A 23,980-nucleotide genomic window follows, 5' to 3' on the forward strand; every position below is an offset into this window, starting at 1 on the left:
AGGTCAAATTTGAAACAAAGCCTACTTATTCAACTTCTTTGCCTCTAAATCTTCTTTTGACTTAGTCTTTTAGCCTCAACTTTTTCTCCCTGTGAATTGTTATCATCTTAGAATTGTATTTTATTATTATCTCACAAAATGTTTGAAATGATTTAAGTTCCGGTGTGAAGCACTTTTAATTGCCTGGTGTCTGAAAGGTGATATATAAATAAACTGTCCTAGCCTTCTTATAACTATTATTCCTCTCACTAAATGTGCAGCAGAGCTCATTTGTGTTAGCTTGTTGGCTAGGTTTACTTTTTGGTAGACCAAAATCCCAGTTAAGGTGAAACTTCACAGCGAACTTGACTGTCATGTACTGTAATGTGCAAAATTTCTGTTCTATAAAAGGCGTTAAAAAAAACAACAACAACTAAGCACTTAGCTATTTTCAAGTGTTTCTCCCCTAAAAACATTTGAGTGCAAATGGGATAAATCACCGTGGTCCTGTAAAGACAGCTTAATCGTTGAATTTTATAATAATGCAGCATAACATTTTGTTTTATCCAAACATGTAGCAGCCAGTTTAGTGGATAAAGGACCATTTTAAACCAACTCATCTGAATAGAAACTTTGATCCAGGAAAACTGAAACCTTATTGTTTAAAAATATTTCCTTTTAAATGTGCCATGTTAAGGATTAGAGTGTTAGATTTATATAACCTGAAATATTTCCGTACACGTCATGTCAACAGGCGTTGCTTGTCAACAGTGGAATGCAGGCAACTGCTTGGGGTTTCAGGCCAGTGGTGGGGCCCCCAACAGCTGACAAACCTTAAACCACAGCAGTGCCTCAAAATGTGCAAATTTTGCAATGACAGCAGGAAATCTCCCTAATGGGGCCCCGTCTGACAGCACTCACTCTCAATGCCCTGTGTGCACTATTGCTGTGAAATTATTAATGGATGCTGGTTGGAGGGGCCCCCAATGATGTTTGCCTAGCAGACCCTAGAAGCGTGCCTGGAATTAAATCCTCTGTTGCTATTGACAATTCTATTATTTTTGTTATATTTTAAAAGCCTCTCTTCATTTTCAAGCGTTTACTTCCTTTATTATCTTGGTTTTTCGAACAGTGCCATCATTTAATGTGCAGGAAGAACCGCAGACTGTAAATGAAAAAGGAGGGGAAGAGACCTGAGCGGTCGGAACCTTTGTGCGACACGTTGTTTCTTCGACCTCCTTACGACGCTGCACTTCGCGCGGAGGAAATGGCGCCCGTCAGGTGCAGCAGGGTTTACAGTGACCAGCCAGTCAAGTCCCCTCGAAGCTGACACGTAAGCCGACTCACCTTCTCTCCTCTTAGCTGGCTCAGCGGGCACTGAAGTATGTTTTTAAACGGAGAGAGACGCAGGTGAAGACGAGACAGGTAAGAGAGCTGCAGGCACACAGCGTTAGCTCAGCGGCTAGCCATTTAGCTTTAATCCCTTAATCTCAGGAGTTAGTCTGAGGTTGTTCCCCCCTCCCGGGTCTGGTGCCCTTTTGTAGGAGGCAAGTGTGTAGGTTTTTTTTTCCGAAATGACACCCTGCAGAATGTGAGTGTAGGTGGTATTTCAATATAAAACACGTGTGTTGGCAGGAGAAACAATCCTCTGCTTGTTCTGCACTGAAACCTCCCTCTTTATCCCGAATCCACAGAGACAGCCAGGCTGCACCTCTTCACTTTTTTTTCTATTTAAAGGGGACATATTATTTTTTGTTTAAATCTTTTCAAACAGTTTCCTGAGCTCTGAATTAAACATATGTGCTGTGATTTGTTCCAAATATAACATGACTCAAGCACCAGAGGAGGATTGTGACCCCGTAGAAACCAGCTTCCAGAACGCTCTGTTTTGGTGTGTATGTCTCTTTAAATGCAATGACCCTGCCCCCTGAGTTTCCCCGGTAGACGTCACTTCTCTGGCTGCGTTTCGGTTCTCTTATTTGCATCGATTGTCCTCCAAGTTGTCTCCTCCACTTGCGTCTTAGTCCCGCCCACCAGAGATGCACGGAGGAAACGAAGCCGAGGAGAGAGGACTGAGGAAATCAGTTTTAAGAGGCATGAAACGTCCTTTCCTCGACTGCGTCACATGACGCGACATCAGCTGATCACGTTCCGCTGTCAGTCAGCCTAACAGCTGTTTATGTCCGCACAAATAGACTAATCAAATACACACAGTTTCAATGTTTAGTCTCTTTACCTGATAACAAACACCTGAAGAACAACCTGCACTCTGCTTCGAACCAAAAGGACAATTTCTACTGACTAAAAGATTTCCTTTTGTCAGGGATACTGAAAATGATTGATTAGAATCTAAATGAAACTTTCTGAAGATAAATAAGTGTAAATGTAAAATGAACAGATTTTGAACAGAACATGAAGGATGTATTGATTTTATAGAAGTTATAGCTTCATATTTGGTTGTTAATCTTCACGTCAGACTCTTTTTTAATCCCAGCTCATCACAGAGCGACTCTTTACAAACTCACTGATGTTCATCTTCTGTTTAAATGTCCCACGCTCCGTTTAGCATCTTTTTAATGTCCGTCTTTTCTCCCGTATTAAACTCTGCTCATGTTGAGAAGTTTCACTGAAGTCTGATCCTCTGCAGCGTCCAATCAATGAGTGATATACGAGAATGGCGCGTGTCTGTCAGTGAAAAGACTTCTGTGAAGTCAGCTCTCGTGTCTCCTCTGTCATCGCTCCTCAGATTTGCCTCCTCGATCCTCTCTCCTCCGTTCACTATAAGAGCTTTGGGACGATTCTCAACATGGCGGTTCAGAAACTACTTCCGGTTCGGCAGAGGACCGAGGTGATTTGCAAACAAGAGAACTGGAACGTACCGTCTGTAGAGACAATTTTGCTCGTTGGCTGGGGGTGGAGAAACCAGGGGAGGGGATATTCTTTACCAGAATCCCATTTATGATGTCACAAACTGAGAAAATTTGAAACGTAGCATTTTTCTCTGTGTGGTAAGAATTATGCAGACCGCGTGGATTTATTTCAAATTATGTGGGTTAATAGACACTCAGGTAATTAATGTTTAAAAACACTGTAAACGTGGGTTTTATAATAATAATATGTCCCCTTTAAAGTTCCAGCACTGAGTCAGAGAGAGAAACTATAGGCTGCTTTACAATGCCCCCTCTAACCAGCTGTGACTGAATGATACAGAACTTACTCTACTGCTCCTACCCCTACTCTCTGGCACTCTTATTTAGACGGTCTTGGGCTGAAAAGTGTGGGACCCCCCACTTCTGCTTTTTAAGCTTCAATACAATTACAATACTTTGTAAGAAGACACAGACTTGATGAAATGTTAAAGCTTTTTATTTTGTATGTAAAATGTTTTGATAAGTGGCCTCTTGTTTCTTTCTGTCTTCAGGAATGATTAATGGTGAACGTGGAAGCTGCACGTCTGCTGTAATAATGTCGAACTTTATCCCTCATCATTAAATCACTTGTGTTGTTTTTTTTTTTATACAACAGACTCCAAAATGAATCATTTTTCAATAACAGGCTGGATGTTTGAACATGAATTAGTAAAGTGTATCTCAGGGCTGTGATACATGAATGTCTAAACTGTCATTTTGATCCTCATGGGTTGTTTTTTTTCCCACTGCTGCAGGAACGCCAGGCTGACGATTGGATTATCGCTCTATCTGTAGACTCTGTAGACACAGGAATGGCCAAAGAGCAGAAACAAAGCAGGGCAGAAACATTCGTACTGCACGGGTCAAATGGTCACAATGGCCAACAGTGGCAGACTGCTCTGACCGCCCACTCTCCAGGCCAAACCCACACGTCCAGGATGGCCCGCGTTGCCTTGGATGTGAGGCACAAGTGTGCGGCCTACGTTCTCGCGCTGAGGCCTTGGAGCTTCAGTGCCTCGCTCACGCCGGTGGCGCTCGGCAGCGCTTTGGCGTACAAACTGGACGGCTCTGTGGACCTGGTCATCCTCATGGTTTGCGCGGTGGCGGTCCTCGTGGTTCACGGGGCGGGAAACCTCGTGAACACCTACTATGACTTCTCCAAAGGGATCGACCACAAGAAGAGTGACGATAGGACTCTTGTGGATGAAATCTTGGCGCCGCAGGATGTTGTCATGTTCGGAGCGTTGTTGTATTCTTTGGGATGCGTGTGCGCCACTCTGCTCTACTTCCTGTCTACTCTGAGACTGGAGCACCTAGCCCTTATTTACTTTGGTGGACTCTCCAGCTCTTTTTTATACACGGGAGGTGAGTAACATATGAACCTAACTCTTAGATTGCCCATTCGATGTCCAACTGCTGTCCCAGTCAATTAAACCACCAACACATCACAGAGTTTATGTTTCGCCTGGCGTCGCTGCATGTCGGTGGCTCCATGTGCAACCAAAGGTTGGCAGTATAAAGATTGGAACCTTTGCACGAGGCCAGGAAAGTGCACGCAGCACATTCATGTTTCCCATAGTGTTCACTCTGTCATGTGTTTTTACAGAAACAAACACTGCTGAGCACGTCTTTCTTTGGACAGAGTATGTACTCGCTACAGTGGAAAGCTCCGCTCACCCAAAACGGAACATTTCTGTCACCCTTTAGGGCAAATAGTTTGGGATTCATGCTGTTATAGCCACAACAAAAGAAAACATTCAGTTCAACCCTTTGATGAGCAGAAAATAAAGATGTTATACCTGGAAGAAGAAAAAAACAGCTAACACGCAAAAAAAGTCTGTAGTGCAGGCCGTAGAAATCGCTGAAGGTTGGAGCGACTCCAGGCCAAACACACACACGGTCTTCAAAGCTTGATCCGAAGGCTACTGGACTTTGTTAGAGATCTTGAAGCTGTTTCGGCTCCCCTCTGAATGAAGGCCATCTTCACTTCAGAAGGAGAGCTGAGGTCCAGCTGCCTTTGGATCAAGCTTCAAAAGTACCAGGACCTGGATGACTGAGAACCAACACAACACAACACAACACAACACAACACACACACACACACACAGTGCTAGTCAAACCAAGAACCTTTCAACTAAACTGAGGAAGAAAGTTGAGACAGGTGTACAGACCTTCATCCTCAGAGGGAGAGAATGAGAAGAACAATGTCAAGGATTTCAGATGGTGACCTCTGAAAGACTTTCATTTGTACCTCTCGTGCACTGATGTGTCAGATGTGAAACCTTCTGCAGCACGGTGCCTTTTAAGCGTGGCGAGATATGGAGTGAGGAAACGCTGTAACATCACGTTCCTCTTATGGCCGACGCTTCCAGTTGCATGTTCGGTCAGTTTGGGGGAAGTGTGTGTGTGTGTTTTTCAGACATGACACTGACGTGCTACATTTCTTCATGAGCTGAAGTTCTTCTCTGAAAGAAGAGTCAGTTCATCAGCGTGTGTGTGTGGAGAGCACACATCAGAAGGAGTCTGGAGTCTCCGAGCACCGCGTCCTGACAGCACGCTGGATCCCACGCTCTCTGCTCAGTGAATTTCCCTTCACGATGTTGCACTCCATGTCATGTTTGAAATTGGGAGGCTAATATCACAAAGCAAAGAATGAAATCTTTAACGGGTGAGGACAGCGAGCTCTCATTCTGTCAGGACAGCCTGTACGTGTGTTCACAGAGACGACTCGAGGGCTGACATCAGAATCTCAAGTGTTTCTCCTTGATGTTCACATCACGATTATCAAACACCATTACTCTTTGATTTGACGTCTGCATCAGGCGAGCACTGACCGGCTCAGCGACGGAGAAAGTGTTTCATCATTTGTCAGCCTGAGAAATCGGTTTTAGTGAAACATGTTTGGAGCCAAAAACAGCGGGTCTCGACTTGTGGGCCGTGGAGCCGTTTTCAGCGGGTCGCTGTTCTGTGCCAGGGGAAAAAAAAGTGTCAATAATTCTATGAAGTGCTTTTTAAATGTTTGTTTTATGTCATTTCTTTGTTCTGTCACTTTTACCGGATTGCTTGAAGGTGTTAGTAGTGGGTCCCACAGCTCTAAAGGGGGAACATGACACAGTTCAGTATCCAATCCAATCCAACTTTATTTAATTAAGCACTTTAAAACAACCACAGCTGACCAAAGTGCTGACAATAAATTAACAAAGTTAAAAAAGGCATAATTCTGGTGGGTATATGAAGACCCCCGACTGTGTGGGATTAAAATGACTGAAATAAGAAATGTACATTTCAGCACCAGCTCAATAACAATACTAACCTCCATATTTGTAGTCGTATAGGGTCCATTCAAACAATCCTCATTTCTGTAGCTCCAGTTCATGACGCACGATCTCTCGGAATGCTTTTACAAAATCCACCGTGAGCAAAATATTGGCAACATTTAGCAACGTTGCTGTGTCATAGAGAATGTCCTATCAGTACATGTAGGCGGCAACCTCGGGTCGAACCAGACTCGTGCTGAACAGCCATCTGTCCCGACTGTTTCTGGCGTTTAGAGAGAGAGAGAGAAAAACATTAAAACCAAAGAACAGGTTTCTATTGTATCACCAAAGTGACGCTTCAAGGAATGCCGCTCTTTATCAGAGCTAAATGGCTATAAAACACACACATGGAAGATGAATATACTTAAGAACCACACGTACTTTAATCTGCATGTCCTGTAGGTTTGAGATCTCCAGCCAAAGACATCCAAGAATAAAAACCAATGAGAGCCTCCCGACCCTTTGTTGAAAGAAAATGAATGTCTTTTTCTCTCTCGTCCTCAGGCATCGGCCTCAAGTACGTCGCTCTGGGCGACGTGGTCATCCTCATCACCTTTGGCCCTCTGGCGGTCATGTTCGCTCATGCGGTGCAGGTGGGCTATCTCTCCGTGCTGCCGCTGGTTTACGCCGTCCCGCTGGCCCTCAACACAGAAGCCATCCTCCACAGCAACAACACCAGAGACATGGACTCAGACAAGCAGGCGGGCATCGTCACCCTGGCCATCCTCATAGGCGCCACGCTGTCCTACGTCCTCTACAACCTCCTGCTCTTCGTCCCCTACGTGCTCTTCTGCATCCTCGCCACCCGTTACACCATCAGCATGGCGCTGCCTCTGCTCACGCTGCCCATGGCCTTCCCCCTGGAGAAGCAGTTCCGCAGCCGGTGCTACGCCAAGATCCCTCAGAAAACAGCCAAGCTCAACCTGCTCATGGGACTTTTCTACGTGTTCGGGATCATTCTGGCGCCTCCTGGCAGCCTCCCGCTCCTGTGATGATTGAGGTTTCAAATTGAAAAAATATCCCTTTAATACAGACTAGTTAATGTACCTGTTTGTATTTGTACAAAGTTTTCTGAGAGCTTTCATTGGCTTTAATTTATTGTCTAATTTATATGTTGAACAGAGATTTAGTTTAGCTCCTCCTCTGACACTGAAGGTATAATCGGACTGATTATTTGTTCAGTATTAAGCCCGCTGTAACATGTTGCTTAAAGTAAGAAATGTTGGTGTGACAGTGTCGAGGTAGGCAACATTTTCATCATGTAAGCAGACAATAAACCCTCTGATGCCTGGTGATGCTGTTGTTTCTGACACAGGTCCAAACACTAACGGCTTAAAAACATCAATAAAGCATCATTACTAAATTGTCAACATTACACTTTGTACGGTACACACCGCTGAAGTTCTTTTTTATGTTTCATTTTGGAGAGCCAAATAGTATTTTGTTGAATTGTAATAAAACTCACAGATGCTGATGTACTGTGTCTTTAATTTGGATCTTTTTCCAATCTTCATAGATGTTACAGAGCTTTTTATAAGAAGAAAAAACCTGTTTTACACTCAGTTAAACATGCGGCACAATTTGTCTTGGTGTATTGGTGCGAAAGAAAAACAAGGATAAAATAACTAGTACTTCAATAAAATAAAACAAGCAATGCAATCACCAATATAAAAAATGAAATGTCAAAGAATTAAAAAAAAATGTACAAAGGGTGCATTAAAGAAAGTAAATGTAAAGTCCAGTGAGCGTTAATGTAATGCATAAAGAAACAGTTTCAGTCTTCACATTACTGTGATGTTTTCTGACTGTCGGGCTGATGAGACTCAGGTGTGTTACAAGGACTTGTCTTTGAGTTTCGATTCGTGACAAAAAAAAACCCATTCTATCAATCAATATCAACTATCAATAAACATTAATTTGGTCTAGATAGAAGCTTAAAAAAATCTAATACAAATACAGAAAAACGTTTATTAAAATACAAGTGTAAAGAAGAGCTGTCATTAAATGTGTTGTCAGGGAGCGATCAGATATTAACCAGAGACTATTAGAAATGAATACAATTCCACGTTTCTCGTGTGTAAAGAGACAGAACACAATGGTTTAAAAATGTTTTCAGGGTTATTTCTTTGTGTTTTCAAATGTGCAGGGAATAAACACTCCGGAAAAAGGTTTTATTTCCATATTTTTTTGTTAGTTTTTACACAATCTGTGACGTGAGTGACACAGTTCAGTCACAGGGTAACTTATTTCATTTAAATAAATCAAGTGTCCAAACTAATAACAAGGGGTAACAGGATTTAAAAAGGGAAAGTGAGTACACTCCCTGCATTCAAAAGTGTTACTAAGTTGTGTTAGTGTAGCAGGATCTCTTACCAGCAGGGGGCGGTACTGGACAGACATTTAGCCAGCCTACACTGAAACCTTCACAGGTTCTCTGTAATTCACCTAAAATGTTCTGTCTTCGGGGTCAGAAATATATATATCCCAATTCTCTGATTTATTCTGTGTTTTTATTATAATTCGTCATTATAAGAAATAAAATCAAGCCAATACACGATCATCATCTTCATGTCATCTCATGGCTTGTCTTAAAATAACCACTAAAACTTATAATACCAACAAGTCATATCAACAACTAACCATATGTTTTGTTGAAAAAGTTACCTGACGTTGCTGAGTGTCCTCTGAATTGTTCAGTGTGTGTGAACATTAAACTTTAACACTTAATTCAAATGAGAAGCTCATTCAGACATCAATGTAATTATTTTAATGATTACCTGTATTTGGGATTTTCTGAAGGTGTTTATTATTAGACAAGTGGGGCTAATAACTCATGCTGTAAATATTGTAAAAAGTCAAATCAACGTATTAAGAAGACATACATTATGTCTGTGTTTCTATAAAAGACATTTACATTTGGAAAGAAAATAACAGCTGAGCTATATGGTAATTATTATATTCAGTCATGTTGAAAATGTGTCTCCTCACTGAACTTAGATTTATTTAACTTGATTATAAAACAAGATTGACAGCTTGTTTGCAATTTCAAGGGTGGTTGTGTAAAATTTTCCATTTCCATATAAAACAAACTCACAGACCCATATATTTCTTTGGTTTATGTATTTTAACGGATTTGTACAGATTGCTATTTTGCACTTTTTAAAATTACAGCATTAATAATTAAAACTATGTATGTTAATTCCTCAGTGGTATAAGAGTTGTTCCTATTGTTATACTGCATATCAAACAATATTTTAATAGCTTTTTGCCCTGTTTAATTATTTTCCCTGTTATGTTGTTGTAGGCTACTTATCTTGTTGTAGCCTACTGTGTTTACTGTTTACTGTGACAATGCTTCCTCTGCGGGATGAGAAGGAGGATCAAACGTGTCACAACTCTCAAGTGAAAAACAAATGGTTTCTTTTATTTAATATCATATATGTAGAAGTAAACTTTGACTGCTTATGTCACTTATGTATTAATCTAATCTGAGAGTGTTTTTCCAAGCAGGTATTTACTTACATAGATTGAACAGAAAGGCATACGAACAGTAATAGAGAGCCTATATTTTTTAATTACTTTTATGATTAATAGATAGATAGATAGATAGATAGATAGATAGATAGATAGATAGATAGATAGATAGATAGATAGATAGATAGATAGATAGATAGATAGATAGATAGATACTTTATTGATCCCGAGGGAAATTCAAGTAATGCATTTCTAATAACTTCATTTTGCATCACACTGAAAATACTGGCACCCATGTTGCATTCTTTTCTTCACTATAGCTAAAAAGATGATGTAAAGAATATTCTTGCCTACCTGTGAGAGTTTTTTGCCCCTTCGTATAGGTAAATCAAACCTCGAGAGGTCAAAACCCCAACACCTGCAGTCTGCCCCACAAACACATTTTAAGACTCGTGGTGATTGTGCGGTTGACTCCATGACACCAATCAGTCAATCACCAATCCATGCCCATCTCACGACGTCTTTCTGACTCTGTGGAGTCTTTTAAAAAGAAATTCAAAACATTGATGTTTAGACAGGCCTAAGTAACCGGTTCCACCCAGTCTACCCATTGATCAATGGTTTACTCTGCCATGTGTTCCTGATTATAGCAGGTTTTTATAATGCTGGTTCATTAAGTTTTTTTTTTTTCTTTAAGTTAGTATGTTTTTTTTGTTGATTTAAAACACTGGGTTTTTTGTTTGTTTTGCAACTTTGTATGTATAGTGCAATCCAAACATAATTCATTTCATACATTATATTTTTTATACTAAATTAATAAAGTATAGACAAAAGTAATAATAATAACTTTTTTTGGTCCAATATTTTTTTTTTTTTACAACAGAGGAAAACAAAATGACAAACACCTGACATAAATAACCACACACACACACACACACGTCCAACTATAACAGTAACAACTAGGAAAAATAAAATATGACACAAACAAAAACACTGTGTGACCTTTGTCGCTGAAAAGTACTGTATAAATAAACTGTACTTGCTTACTAGTTGAGTTCAGGCTTAGTTTTGATTATTCCGAGGAGCACCTGAAGGCAGCATTAGTAGTGACGCAATGCATGGGCGTGTTGTCATGGCTGCGGACTGCAAAACCTTCAGATGTAGTAAATGCTTATTTGTCCTAAAATAGGCCAAATGTCCGCGTTAGTTGTGGACGGCAACATGGATTTACTTTTTCCCACAGAGTAAACAGTCGTGACAAAGACCCGGTAAGTAGCTACAACGTGAAATAAATAATTATTATATCAATAAAGGGTGGACAAACATGCGTTTAGCTAAGCTAGCGTGGACGTGAGACGAGCTAGTGTCCTTTCACGCCACGATGAACTGTGTGATCAATTTGAACAATTTGATGTTTTTGTCATCATAATGATATTATACTGTTGCTTGCTTATTATATATTTGCATCCGAGGCACCCTGCACCGGCTCTTTTCGGTGAAGACAACGTGTCAAGTTTCCTGTCACTGTCAGATATGTCAATAATAATGAAGTGAAGTGTTATTATTGGGGTTTTAAGAGGCGGATGTAACGCAGATTAAATGTTTGCTGCTTATTTGACAAACAGATACTTTAGCTCTGACTCAACATACAGGTGGCTATGTATTGTGCTGTTTAACCTATATGTTTCGTCCTTCAATATGGTACAAATATTCCCCTTTAAATTATATAAATAGCTTTTAAAACAACCGGACCTACGACATGTGGATCATTTTTAGAACGATGACTTAGAGCTGTGATACAGGGATGACCATACCCTATATTTATATAATATATTGAGCTATTGTTAGCAAGGCATTATTATTTATTTATATTTTCTAAACTGTCTATCTTTGGAAAAATGCACATAGTATAAAGAACACAATAGAAGTTGCATAACAAAATGAACTTTATTTTTATGCATTCAGAGTCAGACTTAGAACAGGTGGACCAAATATTGTCTTTCTTTGACAGCCAACATCAGAATATCTTTTTTGTGCAGTCCGATCAGAGGAAACATCCGCTTCAAACGGTGTGCAGGAAGTGTCTGAGTTTTTACTTGACGAGCAGGTTTAGCAGTGTATGAATGGTGTTTGAGTGTTCCTGTCATCATTGGTCATTTTAGCAGTCGGCACTTTACATAACGTTGTACAGGGTGAACAGACATTGTCACCCTTTGCATCACTCCTGGAGGGAGTACTGGTGGTCTCTGGGTCCTTGAATGCAGCACAGGACTGGCATGTGTTGGAAGTATGACAGTATGCTGTCGATGACACATGGGACCTCACCTGTCATCTCTCCGGTCATTTGGTGGTGGTTGAAGCCGAGCCCAGCAGCAGCAGCTGCCTCACACTGGAGCTGCAGCTGGTCATAGCCAGGATCGCTCGCAGCCACACCCACTCTGGGAGCAAAGTTTATCTGTGTTTCTTTGTCTTGATGTCCCCTCTTCACTCAACAAATCTTAAACACACACAGCTTCAAGTGCTGACTCACACCACTAGTGACCAGTAGTGTATCAAAGAAACCTATAGGTGATGTGTTGATTGCTAGTTTGGAGAAATGGGGAGAATCTTGCGTGGAAGTTTTCAAGGTAAGACTTTTATAAGCTTTTAAAAAGAGTGTACTTCTGTGCCCATCCCTCTGTTTGCAATTTAGAGGCAGTTGTGGAAAAAACCTGGGGCCCTTTTTTGTTTGTGTTTGTATTTTAGTGTGAATTCTCTGAGGAGACCTTTTCTCATAAATTCTTGTTACTCTTTTGTCTCAGAGCGTGTTTCTTATTAACTGATGAGACTTTAGGAGGAAACACTCTCTTTATACGTTGACTCTATGTGTCGAGCGTGTTCTGTAGACATGATCCAGTTTTAACTCAACAAACTTCCATCTGAAAGTGCACGTTTATCAGAATGCTAACTGGTTTCACATCCTGTGAAACCTACACTGTGCTTATTGAGAAAATATCAAGTTTACATGTCAATAGAAAATAGCTTCTCTGGCTGAGACACAGGTTTGTTTATAAGGAAAGCTGAAGATTACATGTCGCCATACAAAGTTTAAAGGACCAATAGTTGAGATGTCTTCTGATTTAAATCATAAGTTGACCTTGGTATATCTGCAGACATTGAGAAACATGCTATGTGGAAGTGCTGTCTTCTCTCACAACAACAACGCAGCAGCGGCCAGTTTGACCTCTTAAGTTTCGATTCCTGTCTTGTTTATGTTTAGACCAGAAGAAGTTCGCTGTGAGCTGAGACGGCAATGGACTTACACTTCCTATTCCACGATCTTTTCAGTTGTCATAAGCAAGTGTAGTTGTAATTTACAAAGATGGTTGTTTAAGTTGCAAACATAATTTTTCCCTCCTAGATGCCAGTATAGTAATATCTGAACATTTTCATCCATTCATTTATTTTCATTTCCAACATGTAAAAACAAAAAGAACAGAAAAACAAGAGAAGGAAGTGAAAATGTAAAAAAAAAAGTAATATGGACAAACAACGAATGAGATATTCAAAACAAGCTCTTAAATGTTTCTATATAAATGTGATGTACACGTCCGAAAAGGAGTTGGAAGAAGTCTAAACTTCATTCATAACACTAGTGGACTGATAACAGCAGATATCACAGCTAGAAACCATGTTTAAAAAATAGTGAACTACTTCTTTATTGAGTTTGTGAATTATGAACTCAAACTCACGAGGAACACGTCATCGGCATCTCATCTTTAGTCTCGTGTCGGCCAAAGATCACTGAAGTGACACTTGCTTTATTTCCAGTTTAACACTGGATATTAATGTTTTAGAGATGAGCTGTGATGTGGGAAATCCATTCGAATGCAAAAAAAAAAAGGCTTTGAATGATGAACACAAGGAAAATTATTAAACAGAGCATCATATGAAGCATCAGACTTGATGACAGCACAGGGACGCTTGTTTAAGCAGAACTTATTCCAGGAGATTTCTTTTTAAATTTGAGTCAATAAGAAATCTATTTGGATTGGTATAACGACTAAATTGTTCACCTTTATCCAATCCAACATTTTAATCAATAATAGTATCTGTCAGAGAAGAATGAAGTGTGAGCCATGCTTTCTGTTGTGTCTTGGTGGATTAGATTTGTCAGGAGGTGAAACTTGAAGTCAGCCTGAGCAGCAAGGATTGCGTGCTTGTAATGCAGACCAGAGTACATGGAGCAGGACGACAACCGTGAGTGTTTGTGTTGGATTTTGTAGTCTGAGGCAGGTTTGCAGTTCCCTCTAGTCTTTTGTAATATACCAGAGATTTCCCACAATGCTTGCTTGCTTTACCTGCCGAAATGATTGGTGGATCAGACACACCTTGCACTTATATCCCAACGTCTGAGCTTTGTGTTCCTTCCCTGGTTGCATCAAGCTGTATTTGAACAGTGCCGTCAGGCTGATGATGATGATGATGATGAATATGTGTGTGTGTGTGTCACTGTCTGTTTGAAGAGGAGCTGTGTGTGAATGAATGCCTCATGTTTTCTTTAGGATCTACGTTGACCAGTCTATTACATGGACAGCAGCAGCGATGGGCGAGCGGTTTAATAAACTTGTAATAAACATGCTTGTGTCTCAGCCACTTCTTCAGCTCCTGTTCATTCATTGGCCGTTCATGTGCTGGCATTACCATCTGTACATACATGGGTGTGTGCCAGCATCAACAGAGTGCCATTTTGGCTTCATTTTTAAACCATATTGTTAACGTCACCCACAGCGGTCACATTAAGGAGTATTGTTGAAGGCGAAGGAAAGCTTTTGGAGATACACACACACACACACACACACACACACACACACACACACACACACACACACACACACACACACACACACACACACACACACACTGTGAGTCTGGAGGAAACCGTTGCCAGCTCATCTGCAGCAGTCGCACAAACCAGTTTGCGACAAAAAAAATGTGGATCACGGCAGGTGCCCATTCATCAAAATCTCCTCCAACCCCACCCCTTTTTTCTCCCTGAAGCCCCCCTCCACATCCCCCCAAAAAATAACAACACCAAGACCCTCCCCCTGGAACGTATCGCCCCTCCCCCTCCCCTCTGTCCTGTGCCTGTCTGCTCATTGGCAGCCGAGCGAGCAGTGTCCCTGCAGGCTATGAACGAGGGCTGTACGTCCTTATGTAGAGCGGGATGCGCATGTGTTCCTACATATTGATCTGTAAACAGCGCGTGTCAGCTTCACACGCATGGCGCTGACACATGCGTCGCCCGGTGTGATGGATTACAGCATCAGAGGAGTCGTATGCGGAGCGAGGAGCCGTTTGGCTGTTTTTCTGTGAGGACGTGGGAACGTCAACCTGAATGCAGCGCTCATCGCCAAGCAGCCGCTCTCACCGGCCATCCTCCTCCCTCTCCTCTCCTCTACTCCTCCACGGAGGTAATCCTTGCTGACACAAGGCACAAAAGACTAAATGCTGGCTGCATCCTCCAGCAGCAGGGCTCTCTCCTCATCCTCATCTCCTCATCATGGCCAGGCTGTTCGCTAGCACAGCAGGATGCTATTTCTCTAAGACTGTTTAATACTGTCGATCTCATCTCTGGAATACCGGCCTGGCTGCTGTCCTCCTCCGCCCCCTGTATCTCCTCCTCCTCCACCTCCTCCTCCTCGGCCAGTTCATTCAGGGAGCACATCAGCACGGGACTTCAGCCCAGAGGAGGCGTTTTAAAAAAAATTTTTTTTATAAATCTCGCTGGGTTCTTTTAGCTTTTTCCCAGCATCTGATGCATTTGCTTGGCAGGACGTAGGAGCGTCCTCCTCTTCTTCCCTATTTTGAACATCTCTGTTTTCACCCTGCTGCACATCACTGAACAAGCAGGTAATCCAGCTAAACCGGCTATGCTTTATTCTATCAAGTGATGCCATTTCAGTCCTTTTGGACAGTGCCCGGCATGTCTTTCTTGTAATACAGTGAAACCAGTGAGGTGATGCTTTGATATTTGGAGCTGGAACAGCATTTGTTACAGTTAGCATCTTTTAGATTTGTTAGATAAGCGCTCCTAATTTCAGATGTCCTCCTTTTTTTTTTTATTTAAACAAAGTTCCGCTGCTTCTATTTTGACTGGTTAATGTATTAGCTCATACACGATGTACTTATCAAGAAAGTCTTTGCAAGGACAACATGCATGCAGCCGGTGTGCCTCCATGGCCATGCTGCTATGATTGTGCCACATGTCACTGCAGCCTGTAGTAAAGCTAAGCACTCAGGCAGACATCTGGCTGGCTTGCTGTAGCTGTTTGTGTAACAGACCGTTGGTGATTAAAAGTGAAAAAAAAAAGAAGAAAGATAGGCCCTGAGATGCAGACACAGCAATAATGTTACAAGCGTGTTGAGTTCTGGCTGTTTATGTGTGAGGATGTGACGGGAGGAGTTACAGTATTCAGGGTGTCCTCTGGGACTCTACCTGACACACGCCGTAGGTCCGTGTTCTTTGAGTTAGCGTTCATATTCTGTGCTGCTCCTGAACAATTCCTGAAGTTTTCCAGGTGGGCTGCATGTGTGGCAGCCACCTTGTATTTTTCTCAGAGGGAGGTGGTGTGAGAGAACGCAGCAGGATATTATCAGGATCTTCACCCTGCGATCGACGCACAGCCATAGACTGTTGCGATCTCCATGCACATAATCAAACTCTGGCATTATAGCTGTTTTCACATATATGCACTCTGTAAAATATCTCCATAGTTTCGGGAGGACTGCTCCGGAGAGATTCTCTCGACCTGGTCGTTCACAAATGCTCCTCACAGCTGGAAACTGTCCCTGTGCTTACAAACATCTGACCAAGATCTTCCAATCACTGGCCAAGTATTCATCTACGCGGTGTTGCTGATACTCTTGCTAGAAAGTACAGCCCACAAATTCCTGTCCATGTGGGTACAACTTTATAAGGCTAGAAAGAAGACATGGGCTTTGACTTGAACATGTCAGACATTCACATTTCTTCAGTGTCAGAGTCACATTTCCTTCACAGCTCACAACAGACACTTGGCTCCGATCCGAACCGAACTCTGCTGCTATCAGGTCTCTTACACAGATGTAGTAAAGTTACAATTCAAAGATTTACCCACAAAAGGATCAAGGTGAATGAATCCATTCTAACAAGCCTCATCCACACGAGTCTCACCTGTTGTGATGACAAACAATATCACATGGAAAATGTTCAAAACATGAGCAACGTTGTCTGTGGCGTGTAAAACACACTGCTGGGGGCCGCTGTGGCAGTGCGTGTGTCCCCATGTATGGAGGCTATAGTCCCAGGTGTGTCCAGCCCCGCGTGTCTATCCCTGGTTTCCGACCCTATCCACTGTCCTCCTCTATAATGAAGGCTAAAAATGTCCAAAACAAATCTTTAAATAAATAAACACACTGCTGATGTTAAGCCTCATGTCGAAGGATCAGACGTACGGACGTAGAACATAGAAGGAGCAGTCCAGACTGAGTGGATTAAGAGAGACACTTCAATAAGCAGAGGAATGAAGCACAATCAATACACCGAGCTCTTGTTATTAGATTACATGTCATATTATATATGTGCTAATGCATTTCATTGCCTTTAATAGCCAGCATGGTTTCCACCTCCACAGCTTGATTCTGTGAGAAACACTGATTTGATTTAATCCCACAAAACACAAGACCACAGTTAATGTATGGTAGCATCTCTTAGCATATTGTCTTGTATCGGTCTGTATCAAGTTTAAGGCCCCTGTGAAGACATTTGAGTGTATTAGAGTAGACAGTGGTGAGAGTCACTATCATAAAGGTTTTAATCAGACAGATTCTTTAAGGAGAGTGATTGTATGGCAGAGAATACAGTAGATCTGATTAACATCTTTGAGTGAAATGATCCTCTCTGGGGTAGCCTTGATAAGAATGAATAGTCTGAGTAATGTTTCATCACACTGCTGGTTATGCAACACGACTACCCCATCATTATGCAAAGCAATGCGTTCATCTTAAGGTGAGTTTCACACAGTCCTTTTACAGAAGTGAGCGTCGCTCTTCTGTAAGTTATCTCTCGCTCAGCCGGCGTTTGTTATTTCCAGATAAAGCATTAGGATTGTCCAGTCCTTGAGTAACATCTGTCGCATACTCAAAAAAAAAAGAAAAAAACAGCCAAGCAGAGGAGAAAAGAACCACATGTTCCTAAACAAAGAGCAAAGTTCAGAGCAAACCAAATACTGCGAATGAGCCAAAGAAGAGTTCACTTGGCCCGTCCGATGACTGCTTCATAGCTCTCAGGCTCTCAGATGCTCCTGCTGGCTGATCCAGGATAATATCAGTGTGAGAGGGCACACTGGAATCACACGGACGCCAACATGTTCAAAAGTGGGCTGAAGATCATTGGGAGTGAGTATTTTAATCCCGGGTATTTCTGCGTGATATTCTCAGCACAGTGGCATCGTATGTCCAGCGTTCTTAGAGGAGGACAGTTTGCTGTGGTGGAGTTTTTTTTTGCAAAAGGCTGCAGGGGTGAAGTTTGCTGATGGGAACAATTCTGACGGTATCAAGTTGCTTTTTAAATCTGTTGTTGCAGCCTTTACACTTTGTAAGGTTGCCTTTGGACAAAGCTGACGAGACAAGAAATGTCTGAAGATGTCAGTGCGGTACAGTTTGAACTTGTTGTAATATTGTTTAATTTAAGGTGACCACGATGAAATATTTTCCCAGGCTGTCTTTGTGAGTGATTCCACTAAAGGAAGGTCATCTGATATAGAAGATGAAGAGTTTTATTTTCGGTAACCTTTCTGAATGTGTTATTTACTCTTATTGATTTTCCTTAAAGTCTTCACTCTGGCAGTGGACGCCAGTTGTTTCTGACGTGAACCAGTTCCAGCAGGTCTCTCATATTAGGGCTGATGGGGCTTAAGTCAGGAAAAAGGCATCTGTAGATCGCTGCTAAGCATTAAGGTCCGTTTGCAGGTATAGGAAATAACATTTGCAAACAGCCTCCTCCTTTACCTGGACAATAAAGTGGAGAAACAAAGCAGTCGGAGCATGTATGAGAGAACGTACAGCCCGAGCAGGCCTTCACACTGTATCTGATTGCACAGGCTCTGCCGGTAAAAATACTCCTGAGTCATTTTCCATTTTGAAACTGTTCAATTTGTATATAGGTCAGCCTGTTGTTGGGTGAAGACTTCTAAGTTGTCTATACGTGATGAGGGAAAGCTTGAACGTGTGTGGAGGGTTTTGTAATTCATGTCAAACTGAGAGGACGAACAACATTTCTGCGTTTGTTGTCCGACTGTTTTTCTGTCCTCCTCCCTCCGAACAATCGCGTCGCTTCCTCTTGCTTCTGTTCAGATTTAATCAGGTGGACCGGTCTCTGTGTGCTACGCTACATTTGAGTGAGAGGAAATGAGTTATCCTTCATATAGTACAGAAGAGTGGTTTAATACCAGCAGGGATTAACTCCTCTCCTTCACAAAAAGCCAAATAATTCATTTGGATTTAAATAACTGATAAGAAATTTACCTTTCAAGTTAATTGTTTTTTAATGATTCCCACCTCATCTAATAATGCTAAAACTTAATAGCTATGACACATTTTATACCAGAGGAGTCGTAGCTTGAATTGCTTTTAAGTGAAGTGGAAAAAACAAATCATATTTAAATGAAAATATGCAAATATTGGCCATTAAACCATCAAGACGGACACCATCAAAAGAACAAACATTAAAGATTATTAGAAGGAAGAGTGAACTCTATAGTTCACTCTTCCTTCAGTTTTGTTTATATAACTCTAGTTATATATTGTAAATAATGATGTATTCATTTGTTGTTCATGTAGGTTATGGAGTTTGCATGTACTACTGTAAATGTTGTAAAGTGGTTGAAATGCTTTTAAAAATACTGTGAGCCAGTTCAGAGGAGCTGACACTGGGGTGATGTGCTCTGTTTCATGTTCAAGCTCAACACTTTGCATTTATCAACAGATAACGCTTACATCGTGATATTGTCTCATCTTTTCTCTTTTTTGGCTTCAGTCTTTATTTAGGCGACGCAGCTATAGAGCGACATGAAATAGAGAGAGAGAGAGAGAGAGAGAGAGAGAGATTCAGGGATGCATCAAACGGTGTCAGGATCAAGAACAGACCTGTAGACTGCAGCCTCCGTACACGGGACACCTGCTCTACCAACTGAGCTCTTCAAAAAAGCAGCATAAACACCTCTGTGGAAATGACATCATATGCCTGAGCATCCATGGACTGAATGTATTTGTTTGTCCCTGTGTTTATCGGTGTTGTGGCCAAACGCCTGTCTGGTTGTTTCTGTGAAGGAGGTTGACGCTGCCCTCCCAGATTGGCCCTCAGCAGTGTGTATGACGGAAGCCGGTCCATCTGTTATTGCAGGCAGAGAGCTGTAATCCTCCTCGCTGAGGCCTCACTCCCTCTACGAACTGTGATTTGTCTCATTTTTACGCTTTTAAGTTCCTGCAGAGCCATGTGAATCAGCTGACTCTGACTCAAATAATTAATTTAGCACACTGCTGTTTGACATTTGGAGGCTATATGGTAATTATTGGTTTCGAATCGTTACATAATACCATCTCAAACAACATTTAGAATATTATCAAGGAAGGGTTGTGTCTTGAATTCAAAGAGTGCCTCTGTAAATCACTTTATTATTAAGTCAATGAGTAGCATTATCATGGACGCTTGTAAAAGTTGTTGATGGCGTCAACATCTTAGCTATCTCTGATTTCAGAGAATTCAGGTTCAGACTTGTGCTCCGCCTCCGAGTACACATGGGAACACATACTGTCATCAAGTCCATCACCACAGTCCTGGAGTTTGGCCTGCTGGTCGATGGAAGATAACGTTACACACAAGAAAACAAGATCTGGAAAAAAACAGCTTAATATAGAAGTGTAAATTTACACAAAGTGAAGGTTGCACCCGGGTTTGTTTGCGTTTTATCAGATTGGGATCGTTTTTGACCTCGCATCGCACTCAGACACTCAAACACACACAGTGGACATGGATTCACTCATGTGCAACCACATCCAAATAATGTAAAACTACTGTACAATAATGTTAGGAATGTATGAGAAATTCAGTCACTGTGTTTGACTTCCTGTGACCAGTGTGCTCTCACTGTACACGCTCTGTTGTTTGTAACTAAACTCTGAAAACGTCCCCATTGTAGGATAGAAAACAGGAAACACCAACTTGAAACCAGCTCATGTTGTCGGGTTGCTTTTGGATGTGTTGTTGTTCTTTTAACCTACGATGAAGTGCTGTCATCGGTTAAATAGACAGCTGACTGTGAGCCTCCAAACTTTAGCCTGAAGCGACCATGTTGTTACGCCACGCTGACTAATTAAATACAATTCAAAAATGTTTCATCAGTTGGCTGATACGATAGTCGAACTCTACTTTCAACTTTGTCATATTAAAGTGACTTTGCAAAGACAGCTGTGTTTAATTAAGTGCTGTTGCCTTTACAACATTGTACGGCTCTTAATGGCTCAGGATATATAACTTTCAAATATTTGCATCGGGTTCTGAAAAGCTTGTGTGCTGTTCTTTCCTTGATGACTTGAGCTTCTTCGACCTCACGTGGCTGCTTAACTTGCTCCGTTTGTCCCATATTTCAACGAGAGGTGATAACTTGGTTGGTATGCAGTAATTGCATTCTGCTGCGTTTTTGGGATTCACTTACATTTTCTGGCAGCGACCATCTGTCAACACGATAAAATAACGTGGAGTGGGATTAGGATGATAAGTATATTATTATTAGTCAGTGTTTTTCCAAGCGCAGCTTGAGCTTCTTTTTGAGTCTTTCAGTCGTGTTATTGTTGAAGAAAAAGATGAAGCTCACTGTTAGAAATGTTGACGTTTTTGGTGGGTGAGGTCCTGTCCTGAATTCCCCAGTGTTGTGTCTACCTGTCAGCCCTGGTTCTGGTCTATGTAATAATGATAAGATATCAGTGTGGTCGGACTGAATTCCCTCTGAAATGATGCGGTGTGGGGGCAGCAGAGAGGGAGGTGCTGGGGGCTGCTGAACAGTTTCAAATGTAGGTGGTAGGTTAACATTTTTCTGTGTCCGTCACAGTTCTTCTTCAATCCGGTAAATCCAGTGTGAAGCTGCTGGACAGAAAAACAAATCTGAAGTGAGATGATATTCAACTGTTCCTTCCTTTAGGTTTAGGCATGAGCTAAATGATTTGGTATTTCCTTTTTCCTGTGCGACAGCTCCTCTGTTCGCAGTTTGCCCGCTGAAATGCTAAATGATTAGGTGGGTTATAATTCCACTGTAAAAGAGGCTAAGCTGTCATTTTGGACAGAAAATGGAGCATAAGCAGCCGGCCTCTCATCCCCGACATCCCATATGTTAGCATGCTTAAGCAGATGCCTTTAATACCAAAATGACATTGTAATCTTGATAAGCAAGTGTAATCTGAGCCACATGACCAACATCTGTCTGCCCTGTTATTGTCACATTATTAGTAATGCTTTTGAGGCTGTATACTCTGAAATCAATAATTCTCTGTAAAAATTTCAAGTTAAATGGAGCCTACTTATTATGTTCTTAAGGCTGTAAACACACAAATAAGTATGCACTTTGAAGCAGTCTAAATATGATGTTTAAAGTGTTTCCTTTTATAAAAGCTTTTAAAGATCGTTTTCTACTTTTTCCACTCATATAAAGAAGCTGAATTCCTTCCAGTTGAAGTTAATGGTGACTGCAAACAGAAAGGATGGATTAGCATCACCATGTGTTGAGGAATGTGGTCAGATGTGGGTTCACTGTTTGGACACGCATTGTGGTTGTGTGTGTCTGTGAGTTCACAGTTATTCTACTCAATGAACACCGAGCCACTCACTGACATCACTGCTTTTAATGATGCATGCATCTCCTTCTAAAATGTGACAACCGTGCAGGTAAACAAGTAAACAGGAATAACTTGATGGAGGGTCCTTAATGCTAATCATGCTAATGCTGATTTCCAGCAAACGTTGTTGGAAATTGAACCTTGGTTGGTGTATTGTGGAAAGGTTATGAAACAATGATTTGTTGGTGTCCTGGATTTTTCAAACATGTCTTCGTATGGACAGCAGGAACACGGAAACTGAGTGAAGTGAAGCCCCGCCCACAGGAATGATGTGTGCTTTACTTCCTGTCTATTGTGTGTTTGAAATCACCTGAAACATTAGTCATTGGTGTCTCCCCCCCCCCCCCCCCCCCCCCCCCGCCACCGTCTGGGGGGTGACATGCAGCAGAGGTCAGATTCAAACCTCCGGGCCCCGCTGTGACGAGGAGCGTATCCTCTGATTATAGGGCACTACTACATTATCACTAGGCTATATCTGGCGCCACAGAACCCCCTTTTTTACACACTACGCTCATGTTAAATTGTGATGTTTTGATATATTTTTTTAAAGGTTTAGAGTTTTTCAATAAAGCATCTTGACGTAGTATTACGTCTTATTCCTCATACTTCCGTCGTGCAAGAACAGAAACGTTTTAATTGGATCAGTTGAGTAGCTTCTTTGAGAAGCGTGCTGTAATGAGGAAACCTTAAGCACTGACACGAGTCAAACAAAATGTCAAATTCACATGAAACTGTTGTGTTTTCTGTAGAATTAATATCTCAGTCAGTGGTCATTAGTAACCTTCTTGTAAAGGTCGTGCAGTCGCACGTCTGCTTCCTGACCTCTGATGTGTTGTCTTCCTGTCATTCCTCTGTAACCTTGTAAGTCAGCGTCAGAAGGGCTGTTCGGTGTCTCGTTACAAAAGATTAAAAGAGTCGTGCTGGGAGTGTGATCACAGTGACCTCACGACCAAGCTTCTAAATAAAGCCTGTTGTCACATTTCTGCTCGGACTGGATCTTTATTATCACCGTATGAATCACAGACTCAGACCCACTTTGGACTGAGAAAGGAAAGAATTTAAATATTGTTCTCCTTCAGTTTTACAAACACAGAAACACGACTGCGACTCACCGAGGATTTCTTTAAACAAGTTTGAAGCTGATTTAAAAAACAAAAAACAAAAAAACAATTCACCAGTGAACAAGAATATTTCTGATGCGTCACTTGTGATTAATGAGCAGGAATAGATTTCTGCTGATGGTCATGCTGTTCAACAAAAGTTCCTTTCTCCACTACATTGCTGACTCAAGCTGCCGAAAAAGTTCATTTTCCTTCCTTCCTGTATGCACCCAGCCGCTTTCATTCACAACACTGGAGTCATCAGTCAGTGGTGTGAATGTGTGAGATCACG

The 23,980-nt window shown here is 41.6% G+C and overlaps 2 protein-coding genes across 6 annotated transcripts in view; both read left to right on the top strand.

Moving 5' to 3' along the window:
- Positions 1 to 1,034: 1,034 nt before the first annotated feature.
- ubiad1 (UbiA prenyltransferase domain containing 1) lies at positions 1,035 to 7,679 on the top strand. 2 transcript variants are annotated; one of them, XM_079359226.1, is made up of 3 exons: positions 1,035 to 1,404; positions 3,644 to 4,253; positions 6,710 to 7,679. In XM_079359226.1, the coding sequence occupies exons 2-3, from the start codon at positions 3,701 to 3,703 to the stop codon at positions 7,195 to 7,197; spliced, it is 1,041 nt and encodes a 346-aa protein (XP_079215352.1). In that variant the 5' UTR covers positions 1,035 to 1,404; positions 3,644 to 3,700; the 3' UTR covers positions 7,198 to 7,679. The 2 variants fall into 2 exon arrangements, with proteins under 2 accessions (XP_079215352.1, XP_079215353.1); XM_079359227.1 differs by having other exon boundaries at positions 1,035 to 1,312.
- Positions 7,680 to 10,773: 3,094 nt separating this feature from the next.
- mib2 (MIB E3 ubiquitin protein ligase 2) overlaps positions 10,774 to 23,980 on the top strand; it is a 45,598-nt gene continuing 32,391 nt past the window's right edge. The window contains exon 1 of one of the 4 annotated variants that reach the window (XM_079360353.1): positions 10,774 to 10,947. Coding sequence is in view for 2 of the 4 variants with exons in the window: in XM_079360355.1 (XP_079216481.1) it covers positions 18,067 to 18,097 (31 nt within the window). In the remaining 2 variants the exon portion in view is untranslated. Of the gene's footprint in view, positions 10,948 to 14,684; positions 15,572 to 17,810; positions 18,098 to 23,980 lie in introns of those variants that run through there. The other 3 variants (XM_079360354.1, XM_079360355.1, XM_079360352.1) reach the window with 3 other exon arrangements.

Source organism: Symphodus melops (assembly GCF_947650265.1).
Source record: "Symphodus melops genome assembly, chromosome: 13".
Classification (NCBI taxonomy): Eukaryota; Metazoa; Chordata; class Actinopteri; order Labriformes; family Labridae; genus Symphodus; species Symphodus melops.